General features: G+C 56.9%; 1 protein-coding gene across 3 annotated transcripts; it reads left to right on the top strand.

Annotated features, from left to right (window-relative positions):
- The first annotated feature begins 1,162 nt into the window (after positions 1 to 1,162).
- On the top strand, positions 1,163 to 15,490 carry ACVRL1 (activin A receptor like type 1). Of its 3 annotated transcripts, XM_077110730.1 has the most exons (11): positions 1,163 to 1,260; positions 5,875 to 5,943; positions 6,466 to 6,717; positions 6,902 to 7,113; positions 7,358 to 7,457; positions 7,775 to 7,921; positions 8,159 to 8,434; positions 9,095 to 9,292; positions 11,844 to 11,974; positions 13,189 to 13,356; positions 14,895 to 15,490. In XM_077110730.1, exons 1-10 carry the CDS (start codon positions 1,224 to 1,226, stop codon positions 13,321 to 13,323), a joined length of 1,557 nt encoding a protein of 518 aa, XP_076966845.1. In that variant the 5' UTR covers positions 1,163 to 1,223; the 3' UTR covers positions 13,324 to 13,356; positions 14,895 to 15,490. The 3 variants fall into 3 exon arrangements, with proteins under 3 accessions (XP_076966845.1, XP_076966844.1, XP_076966846.1); XM_077110729.1 differs by lacking the exon at positions 14,895 to 15,490 and having other exon boundaries at positions 1,164 to 1,260; positions 13,189 to 14,369; XM_077110731.1 differs by lacking the exons at positions 1,163 to 1,260; positions 14,895 to 15,490 and adding an exon at positions 1,312 to 5,173 and having other exon boundaries at positions 13,189 to 14,369.
- Positions 15,491 to 17,766: the final 2,276 nt, after the last annotated feature.

A 17,766-nucleotide genomic window follows, 5' to 3' on the forward strand; every position in this document is an offset into this window, starting at 1 on the left:
AGAGTCTTTGTGGATAACCAGGATGCTAGGGACAAACCTGAGTCCTGCTCACAGTGGCTGAAGGACAGCTGGACAACCACAGCAGCGCTGGGAGCCTGGGCAGGGTCACCAGGAGGAAGAGTTTCTTTCTCTTGGGGTAAGGAGCCATTCTGCTCTCCTCCCTGAGTCTGTCTCCGCAGTGTCCCCAGGGAGGCTCGGGTCCCCACCTCTAAAGCTCCTATGGATGGTCGGTGACCTGCCTCCCAGCCGGCAGTCCAAGGTCCCAGCGCCTCCCTCCATTCTGGCTGCCCGTGGTGGTGAAGGGAGTCCCAGGCCGGAGCTGCGGCGCAGAGGGGCTCAGACGGCCACGCCACTGACCCAGAGCCCCCCATCTGGGTCTGGGTACCCCTGCGCTGGGCAGAGGAGCGGCTGCGGAAGGAGGGGGTGAAAAGGCCCGAAGGAGGCGCAGCGGCTGAAGGATCCGGACCGAAAGCGGGGTCCCCGAGGGCGGGATCAAAGTTCTTTTGGACCTGGTCAGCCCCAAACTCTGCCGGCGCCGCCCTGAGCCTCCTGGGCAGACCGCCCTACCGCCCTCCTCCGCGTGTCCTTCCCTCCATGCCCCGCTGTGCGACCCCCGGGTTCCAGGCCCCCGCCCCGCCGGCTCGGAGCGGGAGGGGGCGCCCTCACACCCCACTCCCCTACTTCGGTTGCCAGAGGGTGTCTCCCGTCTCAGCTCCGGCTCCACGGTGCTGGGCCGGGACCCCACGGGACCCCCGCGGCCGGAGTCCAAGACCCGCCCCCTCGGGGAGGCGGATGTGGGAGGCACGCGGAGGGGATGCGGGCCAGGGAACCCCGGCTGGGTGGGGGCGACTGGCGGGGCGGGGCAGGGGTGGGCAGCCGCCTCGGGGTCTCGGGAAGCGCTCGGGGGCGGGGGTGGGGGAAGGTCCCGGCCCTGCAGCCCCCACGGGGGGCGAGCGGGCGGCCCGTCAGCAAGCTGGGCAATAGGAAACGGTTTATTAGGAGGGAGTGGTGGAGCCGGGCCAGGCAGGAAGACGCTGGAATAAGAAACATTTTTTGCTCCAGCCTCCTTCCCAGTCCCAGGAGGCCGCCGCGCCAGCCGCGCCGAGCGAGCCCCTCCCCGGCCTCAGCCCCGTCCGGGGCCCCGCCCGGACCCCGACCCGCGGTCCAGCTCTTGCAGTGCGACGGCGGCCGCCGCCGGGGAGGGAGGCGTCCCCGCCCGCCGCATGTCCGCGCCGCGCCGTCCGCAGGGCAGGCCCAGAGGTGAGTCGAGGTCTTTAGGGCTGGGATCTGATGGCGAGATGGACGACCCCCGTCCAGAAGGGCCCCTTCCTTTGTGTGGATTCCGAGACCCCCTCAGAGAGGTCGCGGTAGGGTCAGTCCCACCGCACTGCCTCCTCGCGCTCGGTGCACCTCGGCCCATCGCCCCACCTGACACCGGGAGGGACCTAGAAGGGACCTGGATTGCTGATCTGAAAACCCGAACTTGCTGACAGGCTTCTGCTGAGTGACCTGGGGCCGGTCGCTTAACTTCTCTGTTCTTGTATCCTCACTCATAAAATGGGCAGAATTCCTGTCTTGCTTCACTCAGAGAGAAGGATTCACTCGGGGGTAATGGGTGTGCTTTTCTTTAAGCTTCTGCAACTAATGATTATCTTTTATTATCTTTGTTATCTAAACTCCAGGATCCAGGGCCCACCTCTGAGAACCTTAAGCATGTATAATCCAGATTCCCATCAACCCAGCTTTTAATTCTGTAAAATCCAGCTCAAAAATCCAGGCTGGTCTGATGTGAAGCGGACAACCTTTCTTGCCCTTATTCTGTGCTGTGTCCCTCCAGGCCTTTGGGCTGACCTGGGAGTGAGTGTCTGCTTACAACACTGGTGAAACCACCTTTTCCAGATCAGCTTCTGCAGCCCTTGCTTAAGAAATCTGACATTTACTCCAGCCCACAAACCTCACCCCTAACTCCAGCCTTCCTTCAGGATACTGGGCAGAGGTGGACAGGCTGGGACCCCAGTGCTAATGAGCGTGTTCCAGGGATAGCTGCCTACCCCAGGGCAGAGTGGACAGTGGAGCTCACCCTCTATTTTGTGGGCAGCTTCTGGCCCAGTCAGGAATTCTTCTCTCTGATCCTTTGCTTTCCCATCTCTGGGAGGACAGGTCCTCGTCCCTGTCCTCCCATCCCACTGGGTTCTTAAAAATAGCTGCCATTTATTGTCACTACTATGTAGCTGCCTAGATATATTTTTCTCACGTAATCCTGGCAACAACCTGGCAGGAGAGGGGTCCTTATGCCCATCTTACAGAAGAGAAAACCGACCCAGACCTAAATAACTTATCCAAAGCACTGAGGATGGTGTGTTAGGGTTGGATTTTTAAAAAACATTTAAGTGCTTACCATGTGCCACTTTGTATTTGCTAAATAATGTTACATACATTATACCTATGAAGTCAACACTTTTATTATTGCCATTTTACACATGGAGGAAACCTAGCCTCAGAAAGGTTAAGAAACTTGCCTCGAATCACACAGAGGCAGGCTGTAAACCTAGGTCTACATGATCCTGAGCCCGCATTCTGCCTGGAGAACCCCACCATCCAGGCTTGTCAGGCTGCATCACGTTGCAGTGAGGAGCTAGTGGAATGATGGAGGTGAAAGCGCTTTGGGTCTCCAAAAGGGCAACCCAAAATGATCAGCTCAGTCTGGTCCTCTGCTGTTTGGGTGGGAGTTATTAAAAGTGCAGCGTGTGACAGCCTGGTCATGTTTAAGATGGAGCTCCTTCAGCCAGTGACGATCACTGCTGTGTTGAACCGCTGTGGCTGAGGACAGTGGGCTTTATCCATCCCTCAGGTGTGCCGGGGAGAAAAAGATTAGTGATTACCTTCCAGGAACTCTCCTCCCCTGTCTACAGCAAACAGGTATCTGACCAGCAACACTTTGTCTTTGCATCTCAACAAACCTGCGTGAGGTGGGAGAGCTGCAGAGTAGGAAATTTGTCCATGCCCACATACTAATTTTTTCCTTCTTTCAAGTACTCACCTAACACCAAACAATTAGAGGATGGCAATGCACAAGAAATGATTTACTATCAGCAATTTATCAGTCATAGGTAATCACTGTGGGCAGGAAACTTAATGCCCCTGAGCCTCAGTTTCCCCATTGGATTGTTGGGAAGATTAAATGAGATAAACCACTGAAGTTCAGTACCTAGTATATAATCAGTACCCAGAAAAGACAAACTATTATTCTTAAATTATTCATGGTAGTAAGTTCATGTGTGAAATTAACATTTGTGATTTCTGGCCAACAATGGAGATGCTACTGTTAGCAGTAGATCTTTTAGGACATTTTGCTTAGAAGTTGAAGGATACATCAGTCACCAGGAGTCTGTTTGGGTAGAGCCAGATTTCAGGGTGAACCATGCAGGGTCAGCTTTGAGCTTGGACTGATCAGGACCCAGCACCCTCCTGTACTTAACCCTACACTGGGCCCAGTTAAAAATTGGACAGTCACAATTTTACTCCATTATATTCCCAACATTGGACCAGATGTGGGTTCACTGAATGCTGCCAGTTTCTTCCTGCACTGTTCCTGGGCCCAAGGAGGAAGAAAACCCTCACCCCTACATTCCTCCTGCCATGTCCCCAAGTCCCTGCTGCCTCTGGCTTCGATGTTTAACCTTGGCCATTCCTTCTGTCCCCAGCAGATGGGGAGGTCCCTCTTGGGGTCCCCTCCCTCTGGGCTCCACTCCCCCCTGCCCAGCAGGGCCCTGCACAGAGAAACAAAAGCGTTAGTGTTGTGTAGGGCACATGTCTCTTAAGTGTGTTCCCCATACAAACTGATCAGAGTTACTGCGGAGCTTTTTAAAAATGCATATTCCTGATTGGTCCCCTAGAGGGACTGAGTCAGAATCTGGAGTGAATTGAGACCAAAGAATGTACACTTCTAAACAAGAGCTCCTGGTGATTCCAGTACATAATAAAGTAGATGAGAGGACAGGCTGGGGCGTGGAGGGATGCTACATTTTATCCTTATTTTTGCCCCAATTTTTTTCCCACCACATACACTCCCTGCAGCAACTTTTTGTGCAAGCAAAAGCTGTCAAGGATGGCTCCTACCTGTACCCCAGTGGGCAAATTCAGCTCTTTTAGAGCTCCTTCTCCAGCCGCCAACCACACTGCAGAGCCCTCGACAGAGTCCTCACTGCCTGGCAGGAGAGACAAGAGGCTGGAGTTCAAACAGAGGCTGGGGACACAGCTGCAGCAGCCTCGGGCTCTGTTTCCTCCCCAGCCCTGGGCCTCTGGGGCAGAGGAAGCCCAGGCAGGAAGGCCAGAGCTGCTACCAGCCAGAGAGGCCCATGCAGCACCCACCCACCGCCACCTCCAGGCCATCCTCCCTCCAGAGCCTCAGCATCATGGGCCCTCCCTGGGCACCATTCCTAGACTATGGCTTTCCATAGCCCACATGGCCATGTTCCTGGCCCAGCCAACCTCACCATGTCATACCAGAGGACATTTCTCCTCCCTTTTGTTGGTTGTTCCTCCCTAGAGATCCGACCCCCAGACACACACCTGCATACTCGCCACCATTCGGAAAGTCCTTGTTGCTGCCTGATTTAGTCCCTCTAGCTGCAGCCCTAGCCCATGCCTCCTTGTTTTAAACCTTTGAGAAATGAGGAGTGGGGTAGCTTCTGAAGCACTGGTTGTTTTGGGACCTGGGTTGGGGGTTACCATCGACCAGAATTACCACACACACCAGTACTGGGCCCCTCCCCATCAAACTTCTAGAAAAGTTCAACCCCAGCAAGCCATGGAAGGTCAAGTGTTCAGTGTCTAGTGTGTTTCGCTTCCGCTCCCACATCATCAGTCCTACCCCCACCCTTTCCCAGAACAGCAAGGAAGGGGGCCAGGGAATGGCAAAGAGAGGGCATCTCACCCCTCGTGAGTTTGCAGACAGGTTCTTTTATACCCGGCAGGAGTGGCACTCCATGGCTTTGTATGGAGTTACAAACCTGAGGGCTCAGACACACGGCTGCTGCTGGATTGGGAGACGGAGTGGAAAGGACATGGGCTGGGAGTCAGGACACACGGGTCCCCTGGACAAGTCTCCTCCCCTGTCTGGGCTCCATCCCTTCTTCTCTAAAATAAGGAGCAGGACTTTGTAATTCACAAGGTATCCTAGGATTCTGTTGTGGGGGTGTCCCAGCCCAGGTGCCTCCCGCCGACCCTATACCCTATAGTCACCTTGGCCTGCCCTGAGGCTATGTCCTTGCTCCCTGCTTTGCGTGACTCCTGCGTGTCCTATCCAGATCCCAATCTAAACAATCTTGATTCCTGTTCCCGGCTCAGCGGGACCCTGAATGGCAGGAAGTGAAGCCAGGGGCCTGTTTATGTTTGAAGCAGCCAGGGCTGGGGGTGGGGGGGCACACTGGGGAGGGGATGGCTAGGGGTGGAGGCTGGGAGGAGGTGGGCAAGGGGCAGGGTACAGAAGGGTGGGTGTGCTGCGGAAGAGGTCCGTCTTCCACCCCAGCCCGAGCCCTTCTAGCTGTCCGGCCCCGTGGCCTTCCTGGCCTGCCTCCGGTCTGGGCTCAGCAGGAGGGGTGCAGAACGGGGGCTCCCCCAGGCTCTGAGGCACGTAACCATGGCTCGCTACCCTTTACCCTTAGCAGGATGGTTTCCATGGGGAAGTGAACTAGGACTTCCCCTACAGGCCAGGCACAGGGAGTGGAGAGGAGGCGTCCTTGCCCCACCCCCTCAAAAAAACTCCCCGTGATTTCCTCCGGGGGGAGGGACCCAGGCTCAGTGGCTGAAAACGCTTAGGGGGATCACATTTCACAGCTCTTCCTGCACCCCCTCTCTTACTCCTCTTTCCAGGGACCATGGCCTTGGGCCCCCCAAGGAGGAGCCTTCTGATGCTTCTGCTGGTCTTGGGGCTGAGCCAGGGTGAGTATTAGGGGACAAGGGCCTGGATGGAGAAAGGGCTGTCTGGGTTCAGCTCAGCTCCTACTGGGACTGAATTTGAGGAGACAGGAAGAAGGTGGATTTGGGAGCTTGGCTGGAGGGTGGGAAACAGTGAGATTCAGATGAAGCTCTCGGCCCCCAGCGCTCCTTTGCTCTTGATCCAAACCTGCTCTGTCACCCCCCAGCTTGGGAACTTATATCTGGAGGTGCAGAGAATGGGGGTGTTGGCAGGGAGTGCCTGGGAGAACCCACAGGGCAGGGCTGGACAGGGTTATGTGAAACTGGGAGGTCCTAGTGTTAGGGAGAGGTCAGAAGCCTGGCTCTCAGTTTGAGCTGCCTCTGGCATGGGTTGAGGTTCTAGAGTGAAGGATGATGTGAGGATGGAACTAAGGGACCAAGGCCATAAGGGGTTTGAGAGGTGAGAAAGGAGGGAGCAGTGGGAGAGATGGACTCAGTCTGGCAGAGGTGGGCCTAGAGTTGCTGAGCTGCCAGTGTGTCTCCCAGGAGACCCCGTGAAATCCCCCGGGGGCCCGCTGGTGAACTGCACGTGTGAGAACCCACACTGCAGGGGCCCTACCTGCCAGGGGATCTGGTGCACTGTGGTGCTGGTGCGGGAGGAGGGCAGTCCCCTCCAGGAGCATCGGGGCTGCGGGAGCCAGCATGAGGAGCTCTGCAGGGGGCGCCCCACCGACTTCGTCAACCACTACTGCTGCTACAGCTCCCTCTGCAACCAAAACGTGTCCCTGGTGCTGCCCGGTACGTCCAGCTGCCCCGACAGCCCCACCCCGTCCTCTCGGATGCTGCCTTCCTGCCCTGCTTTCCTCGTAGGCTCTGGCTAGGAGGGTGGGGGAGGCAGGGCCCTGGATCTGACTGGCAGCGGGACAAGGTGGTGGCACCTGGCCTGGTGGGGAACTGGATCTCGGTGTCCCCTTTCCCCCAGCTACCCAAGCCCCTCCGGACCAGCCGCAAGTAGATGGTCAGCTGCCTTTGGTCCTGGGGCCTGTACTGGCCTTGCTGGCCCTGGTGGCCCTTGGTGCCCTGGGCCTGTGGCATGTCCGGCGGAGGCAGGAGAAGCAGCGGGGCCTGCACAGTGAGCTGGGCGAGTCGAACCTCATCCTGAAGGCATCTGAGCAGGGGGACAGCATGCTGGGGGTATGGGCCTGGGGGAACCTGGGGCACAGGGCTGAGGAGAGGCAGGCAGGAGCCCTGGAGTCAGAGGGAAGCACAGAGGGAAGCTGGGAAGGGCCCGCTCACAGGCCCCCAGAGATTAGAGTGGGTGCAAGCTGGGTGCATGGGTTGCAGGCAGAGACTCAGCTGTGAGACCCAGATTCAGGGTAGAGAGAGGAACTGGGGCATATGGGAGGGCAGCCTCTCACTGACCTCTTGGTACCCCCAGGAACTGCTGGACAGTGACTGCACCACGGGCAGTGGCTCGGGGCTCCCTTTCCTGGTGCAGAGGACAGTGGCACGGCAGGTCGCCCTGGTGGAGTGTGTGGGTGAGCGGCGGGTGAGCCTGGGGGTGGGGGAGCGCTGGCTCCCGCGATGCAGCTGGAGCCAGACCCTGGTCAGAATGGGAATTCTGCTGGGCAGGCAGTGGTAGAGGAGGCCCAGGGCTCTGCAGGGAGCAGGGGGGGAACACGGAGCAGGTGTGGGTGGGGTGCCTGCTGGGTCTGGGTCGGAGTAAGTTAAACGCAAATGTCAGAGGCTCTGCAGGTGAGGTCAGCACGGCATCAAGATGGGGGCTCTTCCTGCGGGGGTGGGGGTTCTGTGTGCCCAGCGTGCGGCCCTCTCCCTCCCCTTTGGCCACTAACAGGAAAGGGCCGCTATGGTGAGGTGTGGCGGGGCCTGTGGCACGGTGAGAGCGTGGCAGTCAAGATCTTCTCCTCGAGGGATGAGCAGTCCTGGTTCCGGGAGACAGAGATCTACAACACGGTGCTGCTCAGACATGATAACATCCTAGGCAAGCAGGGGTTCTGTGCAGCAGACCTGCCGACACTGCTCTAACCCCAAAGGACCCCCGGCCCACTCTGACCCAACCTGGAACCCCACCTTTGTCTATGCCCTAAGCCAGGGCAGCCTCCGTCCCAGCCCCTGCTCTGCTTTGACCCAGTCCACCCGACGGCCCTCAGTCCTGACCCGTCTCACCCCCTCGCCCCCCCAGCCCTTTGGTTGAGCCACATGGCCCTTGTGCCCGCAGGCTTTATCGCCTCGGACATGACCTCCCGCAACTCGAGCACGCAGCTGTGGCTCATCACGCACTACCACGAGCACGGCTCGCTCTACGACTTCCTGCAGAGGCAGACGCTGGAGCCCCAGCTGGCCCTGCGGCTGGCTGTGTCCGCCGCCTGCGGCCTGGCGCACCTGCACGTGGAGATTTTCGGCACGCAGGGCAAACCGGCCATCGCCCACCGCGACCTCAAGAGCCGCAACGTGCTGGTGAAGAGCAACCTGCAGTGTTGTATCGCCGACCTGGGTGAGCCCCGCCGGGAGGGATGGGCCCTGCGCCGGTGGGCGGGCTCCACGCAGGTGGGCGGGGCGCGGGCGGGGCGCACCCTTCTCAGCTGGAGCGGGGTGACCCTCTAGCTGGCTCTCTTCATGGTGGTTCTGCCTTACCTTTTTTGGGTGCGTGGTGGCGCCTGTGATACTGGGCTCAGGGCCCATTAAACCTTAGGGAGATGTGTGTTGTCTCACTTCACCTTCACAAGAGCCCCACAGGTTGCCCCAGCACTCTTTCCAAGTTCGGACTCCTCTCAGTACACCACCCTGGTGGTTGGGAAAAAGGGGCAGGGAGCCAGGAGCCTGGGTTCTCCTCCTGGCTTCACTGACTACCTGGCAGGCCTGGAGGTTCTGCTCTGTGAAATGGGCATTGTGACACGGGCCTTGCCCACTCACATCTCCATGGGTTCTTGGGAGACCAGAGAGGGCTGCACAAGCAAAGGGTAACTGGGACTGTGGTTCTCCTTGTGGCCACTGTCTCCCCGCCCATCACAAGGCAGGTCTCCATGTGCCTGACCCCTCTATGTCCCGCTGTCCCTCACCATCCCCACCTTGCTCCTGGGACCCCGGCTCCAGGGGGAGGCACCTGTCTGCAGGCTCAGGTGAGCGGCAGGAGTGACAGGCTCGGTCCCCACAGGCCTGGCCGTGATGCACTCCCAGGGGAGCGACTACCTGGACATTGGCCACAACCCGCGAGTGGGCACTAAGCGGTACATGGCGCCCGAGGTGCTGGATGAGCAGATCCGCACAGACTGCTTTGAGTCCTACAAGTGGACTGACATCTGGGCCTTCGGCCTGGTGCTCTGGGAGATCGCCCACCGGACCATTGTCAATGGTGAGGGCCCGCCCTGCGCAGGGCTGGGAAAGGGAATGGGGCGAGTGGACAGGCAGGTGGGCAGGAGGTGGGGTGGGGAGAGGGCATACTGCCAGGTGCCAGTGGCCTGAGGGGCTCGTGTGCCAGACCTCCTGGCCTCCCTCTGCTGCCACTCGCCAGCTGGTTCAGCTGAGCGACCTTTTCAAGTTCCTCTGAGTCTGCAAGTCTGTGATTGTGGCTGTGGCATCTTAGGTAAGTGATAATAACGGAAACGTTAATAGCAGCTAACATGTTTTGACCTTAAACATATCCCGGATGCCATGCTATAGACTGTACATATATTATCGTAGTAAATCCTCATGAGTTGGCAGGTGGTGATATCACTTAGTGGTTAAGTGCCTGGGTTCAAGTCCTGGTTTTGCCTGTGACCGTGGGCAGGTTACTTCACGTCTCTGTGCCTCAGTTTCCCCAATTGTAAAATGCAAATAAAAATAGCTCCCATATTGTCGGGGGGCGGGGGTTAAGTGAAATAATACAAGCAAAGAATTTAGAACAGCATCTGGAGCCATTCTGGAGGTCAGTAAATAGCAGTGGCTATTGTTGTAAAAGAATGAGGGCCTGAGTCAGTGTTATCCCCATTTTACAGATGAGGAGACTGAGGCCCAGAATTACAGCTGGCTAGGCAGCACTGGAGTCTGAAACCAGACAATCTGACTCTGGGACCAGTACTTCTTATCACTGTGCTCACTTAACCCTCTCTGGGTCTTGGTTTTCTCATCCACCAAAATGTGTATTACAATAGTGTCTGCACTGCTTGCTTGTGGCTACCTTATGATGACTGGTATGCCACAGAGACTCAAATTTGGGGGCTGGGAGTGAGGTGGAGGGACCTCATTCCAGGTGGCCCCATGCAGGGGCCAGTCCTGAGCAAAGCCTCCGTGGCTAGTGCCCTTGCAGTCCTGGGGTGGGTGGGTGACGGGTGGTAGTTAGGACTGGGTGGGGAGGGCAGGCAGCCTTTGCGGAAGCTGTCCATGCTGAGGGGCTGCCAGCAGTCCTCAGATATTGGGGACCATCCTCAGGGAAGGCCCCACGTTTCCTGAGCACCTACCAGGAGCCATCTTCCAGGCTTCATTTGCCCTTGGAGTGGTCACTGACCAACCACAGAGTCTGAGGCAAGGGGCTCAGATACCTGCCCCTTCAGGCACGGACTCTCAGGGTCTGCCCTGGGCAAGCCGGGGAAGGAGGCACCTGAGAGAAGGCCGGAAAGGAAGGCTGGTCCGGCCTGGTCTGAGGGGAAGGCCCACTGCAGCCCTCTGGAGCAGAATGGGTTAGCTCCGTCCGCCGCACACAGATTCGCAGTGCATTATAAACACTGTAATCTAGTGTCAGCCCCGGTGCTGATTAGAGGCCCATTAGACACGCTCAGGCCTCGGTGCTGGGCTGATTAGGGCACGAGCGGCGCAGGGGCCAGCCTGGAAGCCCGCCATGGCGAGAACAGCTGGCGCAGGCCCTGAGGAGATGGCGGCCTGTGTGGCCGCGGCCCCCAGGCAGGGGAGCAGGATGGGGCGCGGGGCGCTTTCTCTTCTCTGGCCTCTTCTGCCTGAGCGATCTCAAGAATCATTTTCAGAAAATGCCTACAAAGGACTGTGTACTTGGGATAATGTGGGGAGGGGGGTGCTGTGGGCGGAGGGGCCAGTTCCTTGACAGTTGTGTTATTTGGGCCCAGATAAAACCCCCCTTCTCTTAGGAGAAATGTTTTTTCCCTCTTCTTCACCTTTGCCACATTCTCACCCAGCAATCAACTGACTGACCTCCCTTAAGTAGTTTGGAGGTCAGGATCATGGGTTTTGGCATAGGATTTTCTGGGCTTAAATCTCAGCTCTGTCCCCAGTTACCTGTATGATCTTAAACAAGTTTCTTAACCCCTCTGGCCTTAATTTCTTTGCATAAGGAGTGGAGCTAATAGCATTATTTCCCTCCTAGGGCTGTTGTGAGGATTAAATGCAAAGCACTTAGGACAGAGCCTGGTACGCAGTTAGTGCCCAGAAAACATTAGGCATTGTTGTGCTTGGGCACCCATGATAGTTGGGACCTGGGAGCACGCCTGGGCCCTGGGTGGGAGGCAGCTGTAGAAAGAGCGGAATGAGATCTGGCCTAGGAGACAAATGAGACGGGCTTAATTCTTGACTCTGCCATCAATAGCTATGTGGGCAAATTGTTCAACTTCTCTGAGCATCAGCTTCTTCCTCAGTCAAATGGGGCTCATAATAGTAGCCACCTCAAGGGGTTGTAGAGATTAACGGGATAATGCATGTGAAAAGTTTAGCCCAATGCCTGGCACAGGGTAAGTGCAGGATAACTGGCGGTCATTATTATTATTTATAAGTATAATTATCTGTTGTTTTACTGAATCCCTCTTGGGACTCTCTGCCACAAGCACAGGGTCCCCAGGGCTCAGGAGGCAGTTGGTTTCCTGGCTCCAGGGACAGAGGGTGGGCGAGGCTGTCTTCTAGGTGGTATTGGGCCGTCTGGAGGGTCCTGAGTGAGTGCCCTGTCCCCCCTGCGTCTCCAGGCCTCGTGGAGGACTACAGGCCGCCCTTCTATGACGCGGTCCCCAATGACCCCAGCTTTGAGGACATGAAGAAGGTGGTGTGTGTGGACCAGCAGACCCCCACCATTCCCAACCGGCTGGCTGCAGACCCGGTGAGGCCGCCTCTGGGCAGGGATGGGAGGGGGTGGGGGTGGGGGGTTCACAATTGGAATTTCTGGGCCCAAGATATTGAGTCTGAGGCCTCCTGGTGGAGGAGGTCCCCTCCCTGGGCATTCTCTCCCAACCCCTTCCTCACAGGCACCCTGGGTCCGTGGGCTTCCAGGGATCCTCTGGTTCTTTTGGGATCTTTAGAGCCCTTCACCTTGCCTGAACAGTCAAGGGCTCTCTGCTGCATTTCCTGCTGCAGAGTTTGCTGTTGTTAGTTCGGTTTTGGTTTTTCTCAAAATTCCCCATATACTGATAAGAAGACATATAAACACATACCAGCATGCACATGCTTCTACATAAACGCACACACACACAGATATACACACGCACATGTATGTCAGACTGTTAGTCTTGGGAGGACAGAGAACGTGTCTCTTTTGCCCACCCTTACACCCCTGGTAGCTCTCACAGTGCCTGGCACACAGCGCCTGAGCCCACGAATGAGTAATGCGCACATGCATATACATAGCTGTACACATGCACATACCTGTACGCATGCATAGGCGCAGGCACCTTTATGCACACACATATCCATAAAGAAACCACACATGTGCATTCCTGTGTGCACACACGTTCTCACTCTCAGGAGCCAACTTGAATTCCTAGGCAGAGGAGGGGCTGCTCATTCCGGGGCTGCCGAGCTTCTGGGATGGAGTTCCTTCTGGACACAAGCATTTTTAATGCAGTGCCCACCACCTGTCCTTCCCCGCAGTCTACTGGGCCCAGCTGTGGTTGGTGGAAGGGCTGGGTCTCAGGCTGCAGATGGGTATGTGGGAGCCCCAGTGCTTGCAGGTGTCCCCTTTTGCATGGATCTTGGTGGAGGTGGGGTCTGGGGGCAGGGTGTTCCAAAGACATGGCTCACCAAGGGGGGCCCGGATGCTCCTGATGATCTGAGTTTTGTCTTTCTTCCTGTCCCACCTGCCTTCTCTTCCTCTCCCATTTTGCATCTTTCTCTTCTCAACCTTGCTCGGCTCACTCCATTCTCCCTTGGCCCACTTCTGACTTTCCTCTCACCCTCCTTTTTAACACTCACATGTCTGTCTTCTGGTCCTTTCTTGCCTGCTTGTATCTATCTCCTTGCCACTGGGCCATCCTCCCCGCCTCATCTCCTCCCTCTTCCCTGACTGTGTCCCCTGACTCTCCCGCTCCTGCTCCCCAGGTTCTCTCGGGCCTGGCTCAGATGATGCGGGAGTGCTGGTACCCCAACCCCTCGGCCCGCCTCACCGCCCTGAGGATCAAGAAGACACTGCAGAAACTCAGCGCCAGCCTGGAGAAGCCCAAAGTGATTCACTAGCCGCGGGCGCCTGACTCCTCTCTGCCTGCAAGGGTGGGTGGATGGCGGTCTGTGCTAGAGGTGGTGTGAGTGTGTGTGCTAGGGAGGGGGTGCCCCTCTGTACGGCAGCTGCGTGCACCCGCTCGGTTCAGCCCCCAGCCCATCCAGCCAAAAATACAGCCCAGTGGAAACCCGATCCCCCCGCCGTCTGGCCTGCTCCAAGCAGCAGGCTCCCTGACGCCTGGCTCTCTCCCCACCCCCCACACCGGCAGGGTGCACCCCCACGACAGGGTGCCAAAGAGGCCCTGGAGCCAGGACGCCAAGCCAGGGAATCCCAGTCCCGGGTCCAGCCCCTGAGCCTGCACTTTACCCCCCTGCCCCTGGTCAACCCCACTGTCCCACCAGAGCCGCTGGGATGGCCTACGGGACTTACGCAGATTTTAGCAGACACCCTGCCCTTCCAGGCCTCGGCCTCTAGCATAAGCTCCAACACCCAGGGTCCATTGGTTTCTCACTGTGGATTTGCTTCCCGATTTCAGTGATGGGTGGGCATTCTTGTCTCCCCAGTGAGACCCTGGCTAGCTGAATGCCAGCTGCCTGGGAGAGCTGGGGCCTGATCCTGGAGTCTCAGGCCACCAGCACAGCTGATTTAGTAGGGCGTGAAAACCCAAGAGGGCCTGGCCGTGTGGCACAGTATTGGGCCAGTGGAGAGGTGGCAGGTCAGATGGCTGAGGCCCAGGCTTTCAGAAGGCCTGAGCGGACTTGGAAGCCAAGCACAGCTTCAGAGAGGTTCCGCTGGGAGTCAGGAGACCCGACTTCTGGTCCCGGCTGCTTGCTCTGTATGACAGAAGTCGGGCCTTGGCTTCTTAGGACCTTTGTTTCTTTGTCTACATAGTGAAAGAGTTGATCCTGATGTCCTGTAAGGTCCCTTCCACTCGAATTTTCTTTAAACTTTCAGTCTGTGTTAGAACTAAGTTCATCAATCCCGTCAACCCCCTATACTCCAGCCCCTGGCAATTTGCCTCAAGATGGGGATTTGAAAATATTTGGGATTTGTGACTATCTGACTATCTGAGTCCGAGTGTCTGAAACGCCTCCTTGTCCAATTCTACATGCTCCAGTCCATCCCTTAACCCATGCCAGTGGTCCCCTTGGGCTCAGACAACCCTTGATCTTATGTACTTCAGGCGAGCCCCTCACCCTCCCATGTGGCTTAGCCTTTTCTGTCCAAGGCTGGAGAGGCAACTTTTCCCAGGGCCTGCAGGGCTCGGAAGAAATTTAGCTCCAGCCAAGAAGCCTCCAGCACCCAGGTTCTTATTTCCCCATCGTCCCTGGTCCAGGTCCCCCCCTTGGCCACGCCCCAGAGAGCGTGTATCTCAGGAGAACTTGAGAGAAAGTTCGGCTTTTGGAAATGTCCAGGGTGTGTTTCCACACACTGAGGAGGGGTCCAGATCCCCAGGTGGGTGGATGGAGGGGGGACGGTAGTAGAGCCTGAGAGGATGTGAGGGGGAACTGAGGCCAGGAACAAAGATGGCCCCAAGTTTGGAAAGACCTCGGGGCGGGGTGGAGAGGGACCCTCCATTCTGTTTCAGTCTAGATCTCCAGAGCTGTGAAGAAATACACCCCTCCCCGCTTCCTGCTGTCAGTGACCCAGCACAACCTCCCCAGGCCACCTCCTTGTGGGCTTCTTCCACCGTCACCGTGGCACTTTCCCAGGCCCGTCTCCCACGGTTGTGCAAGGCCCAGAGGAGAACCAGGAAGCGAAACTGGGTAAAATCAGAGCACTGCATGGACCAGCGGGTTCCCGGGTTAGCGGGGCCAGGCTCCCAGAGGTTGACTTCTCTGCTCACTGGAACCCACCTAGCCCAGAGATCTGTTTCCCCCTGAAGGGTTTTATCCCAAATTGGTTTGGGGGCAAACTCCTCCTGAGAACTCCACAGCCAGGAAGCAAGGACAACAGCTCTAGGAAGGCTGGAAATCCCTAAAGAGAAGGTCTGAGTCAGAAGGTGGAGTGAAGGGAGGGTTGAGAAAGGGCGCTGGGGAGAACAGCCAGCAACCAGAGAGAGGAGGCACTGGTGACCACCGACTACTTAATTCTTCCACCGGAGAAGGAAGAAGATTGCAATGACACGTCTCTTCTCCAGAGATAGTAGCACCCAGTAGGTCCTCAGTAAGAGATGGTCTCATCCGGGTCTTCCCAGGCCAGTGCCCTCTGGGGTGGGGGGAGGTGGGAGGGACCATCGCAGAGGCTCAAAAGGACTCTGAGGGGTTAGGAAAAGAGAAAGTCCCAGAGTATCCTGTGCCTGGCTTTACCCTTAGTAGACAAGTCACCTTTCTGCCGGCCTCTCCTTAGACCCCTGCAGGGACCCGAATTTCACATGTAACCCTGGGTGGGGAGCAGCCTGATGGCTGCGCCTCCACACCGCCCTCTGCTGGCCCAAGGGTTGTCCAGCAGCCACCTCCCTACACACCCGCCGACCCGCCCCGGCAGCGTGGGATCTCCTCGCATGCACACAGGGAGCTTCTGTTTTGTAGGGACTGTTCCCCAGAAACTGTAGCTTGGGACAAGTTTTCTGTGTCCTCACCCAGAGGCAGCTCAGACCCGCCCCTCTCAATTCCATGTCCTCAATTCCCTCTTCAAATGGGGTCCCCACCTTACCTGGAGTCATTCCCCATCCCCAGAATGGGGAGGTCTCCGCCCCCTGAGACTACACCTTTGGGCTCAGAAAACACCCTTACATCTCCTACCCCCCTCCTCCCCACCCCACCCCCCGAGGAAATTGGAGGCAGGGGAATTGCCGTGAAGGAGGCAGGTACAGAAAGAAGCAGGGAGGGACCTGTCCCAGGCTGGGCAGTCTGTGATTTTGTATTAGAGACCCTTTTAGGGAGCACCAGTGGCCCAATTACTTTTACTAGGGAGGACCTCGCCCAGTCCCTGGAGCCCACAATCAGCCTCATCCCTGGACCCCCTCCCCTCCTATGGTCTGGGGCCTGGGGTCATGGAATCCCCACAACAGTCCCTTCCAGAGGACTCCAGCATTCGGCCTCTTGGAACAGCTTTTGGGAAACAAGAGCATCTTGATGTCCCCTAAAAGCAGCATCCCCGGCCCCTTCCCAGATCGCGATTCTCACATCCCCACCCAGATATCTGGGCTGTGGTGGGAGAGGGAGGAGAAGGGCATTAGGAAAACTGCAAAAAAGAAGCTACAGGAAACCTGCCTGGGAAAGGAGAATTGGCTAACTGCCCTCCAGGGTTAGAAGAGTCCTTGGGAGGTCACAGCGTCCAGTTCCCTGGCTCTACATCCTTGGACCTTATCTGAACCTCAGGAAACCTGCCTGCCTTGAGAGAAGAAAACCTAGTGTCCCTTTTAATTCTTTGCAGTTTTGCCCTGATTACCTGGGACACCTCAGACATCTGTCTCCCTACCCGTCTCTGTGTGTGAGGGCCTGCCAGGAGGTGGAAGTGGTCCCTGGAGCAGAGCCCCGATGCTTGGGACCTCCCCTCCCCCCACCAAGGCCTCCAAGACAGTTCTCTCTACCCCCTCGGTCACCATTCTCCCTCACTTATGCCCATGTCAGCCTTCAAGGAAGGTGCTCTGTTTCCTCCACATCCTCATTTGCATCCTAGATGGACAGCCCAAGAGATGGCAAAGCCTCCTTCCCCAAAGACCTGGCCCTGGGGGTGGAGTCGGGGTGCCCATCCTGAGTCCAGTCCCTCCGAGCTGGGACTGACACTAACTACTAGGCAATCTTCACTCTAGGTGGGCGACTCTTGGAACTAGCTGCTTCCACCAGGGCCACATCCAGTTTGCTAGAAATAGAGACACAGGGCTCCTTGACTTTGCATATGATTTGCATAATGTCATAGACGCACAGTCTATTTTCAGGCGGTTTTCAGGTTAAAGTGTTGTCACTGCTGCCCTGCAGGGTGTCATGCCTGGATGAGTGTCTTCTCTGTTCTTTCTCACCCACCCACTCTTACTGACCTAGATCCCCAACTGCAGAAGCAAATGGTGAGGTGGGGGAAGAGTGGGGTTGTCCAGGGAGACATGGGGACAGAGCAGGAGGCACACTGGAATTTCCTTTATTACTACCTCCACCACCGCCATCCCCAAACACAGAGTCTGGAGGCTCAAGGACAAATCACAAACAGAGCATAAAGAATGGGCAACCAGGTTACCCATCTTCTATTCTGCACAAACCCTTCTTGCCTCTTGTTGCAGGAGAACAGCCAGTTCTTGTTCTGTCTATTCAGTCTTCTTGCCAGTTTGAAGAAAGATGTCTAGATAACCTGTGTCTCTCAGCCACCCATAAAACCTTGCTTGCCCCCGATGTCCCTCCTGGGCATTTATTTTCAGCACTAAGATTTCATCTTAGCCTCCCTTGAAATCTGACCCTCAGTCTATTCCTCTACTGGGAGCCCCATTTAGAAGCCCAGGTCCCCATTCTATATTTAAAGTACCT

The sequence above is a fragment of the Tamandua tetradactyla genome, chromosome 7, assembly GCF_023851605.1.
Source record: "Tamandua tetradactyla isolate mTamTet1 chromosome 7, mTamTet1.pri, whole genome shotgun sequence".
Lineage (NCBI taxonomy): Eukaryota > Metazoa > Chordata > Mammalia > Pilosa > Myrmecophagidae > Tamandua > Tamandua tetradactyla.

What these genes read in the sequence shown, in the direction of transcription:
- ACVRL1 (XM_077110730.1), top strand. Translation starts at nt 1,224, where the DNA reads ATGTCCGCGCCGCGCCGTCCGCAGGGCAGGCCCAGAG. An exon ending in TCCGCAGGGCAGGCCCAGAG is followed by an intron (nt 1,261 to 5,874) that starts GTGAGTCGAGGT and finishes TCCTCTTTCCAG; the next exon opens with GGACCATGGCCTTGGGCCCC. An exon ending in CAGACATGATAACATCCTAG is followed by an intron (nt 7,922 to 8,158) that starts GCAAGCAGGGGT and finishes TTGTGCCCGCAG; the next exon opens with GCTTTATCGCCTCGGACATG.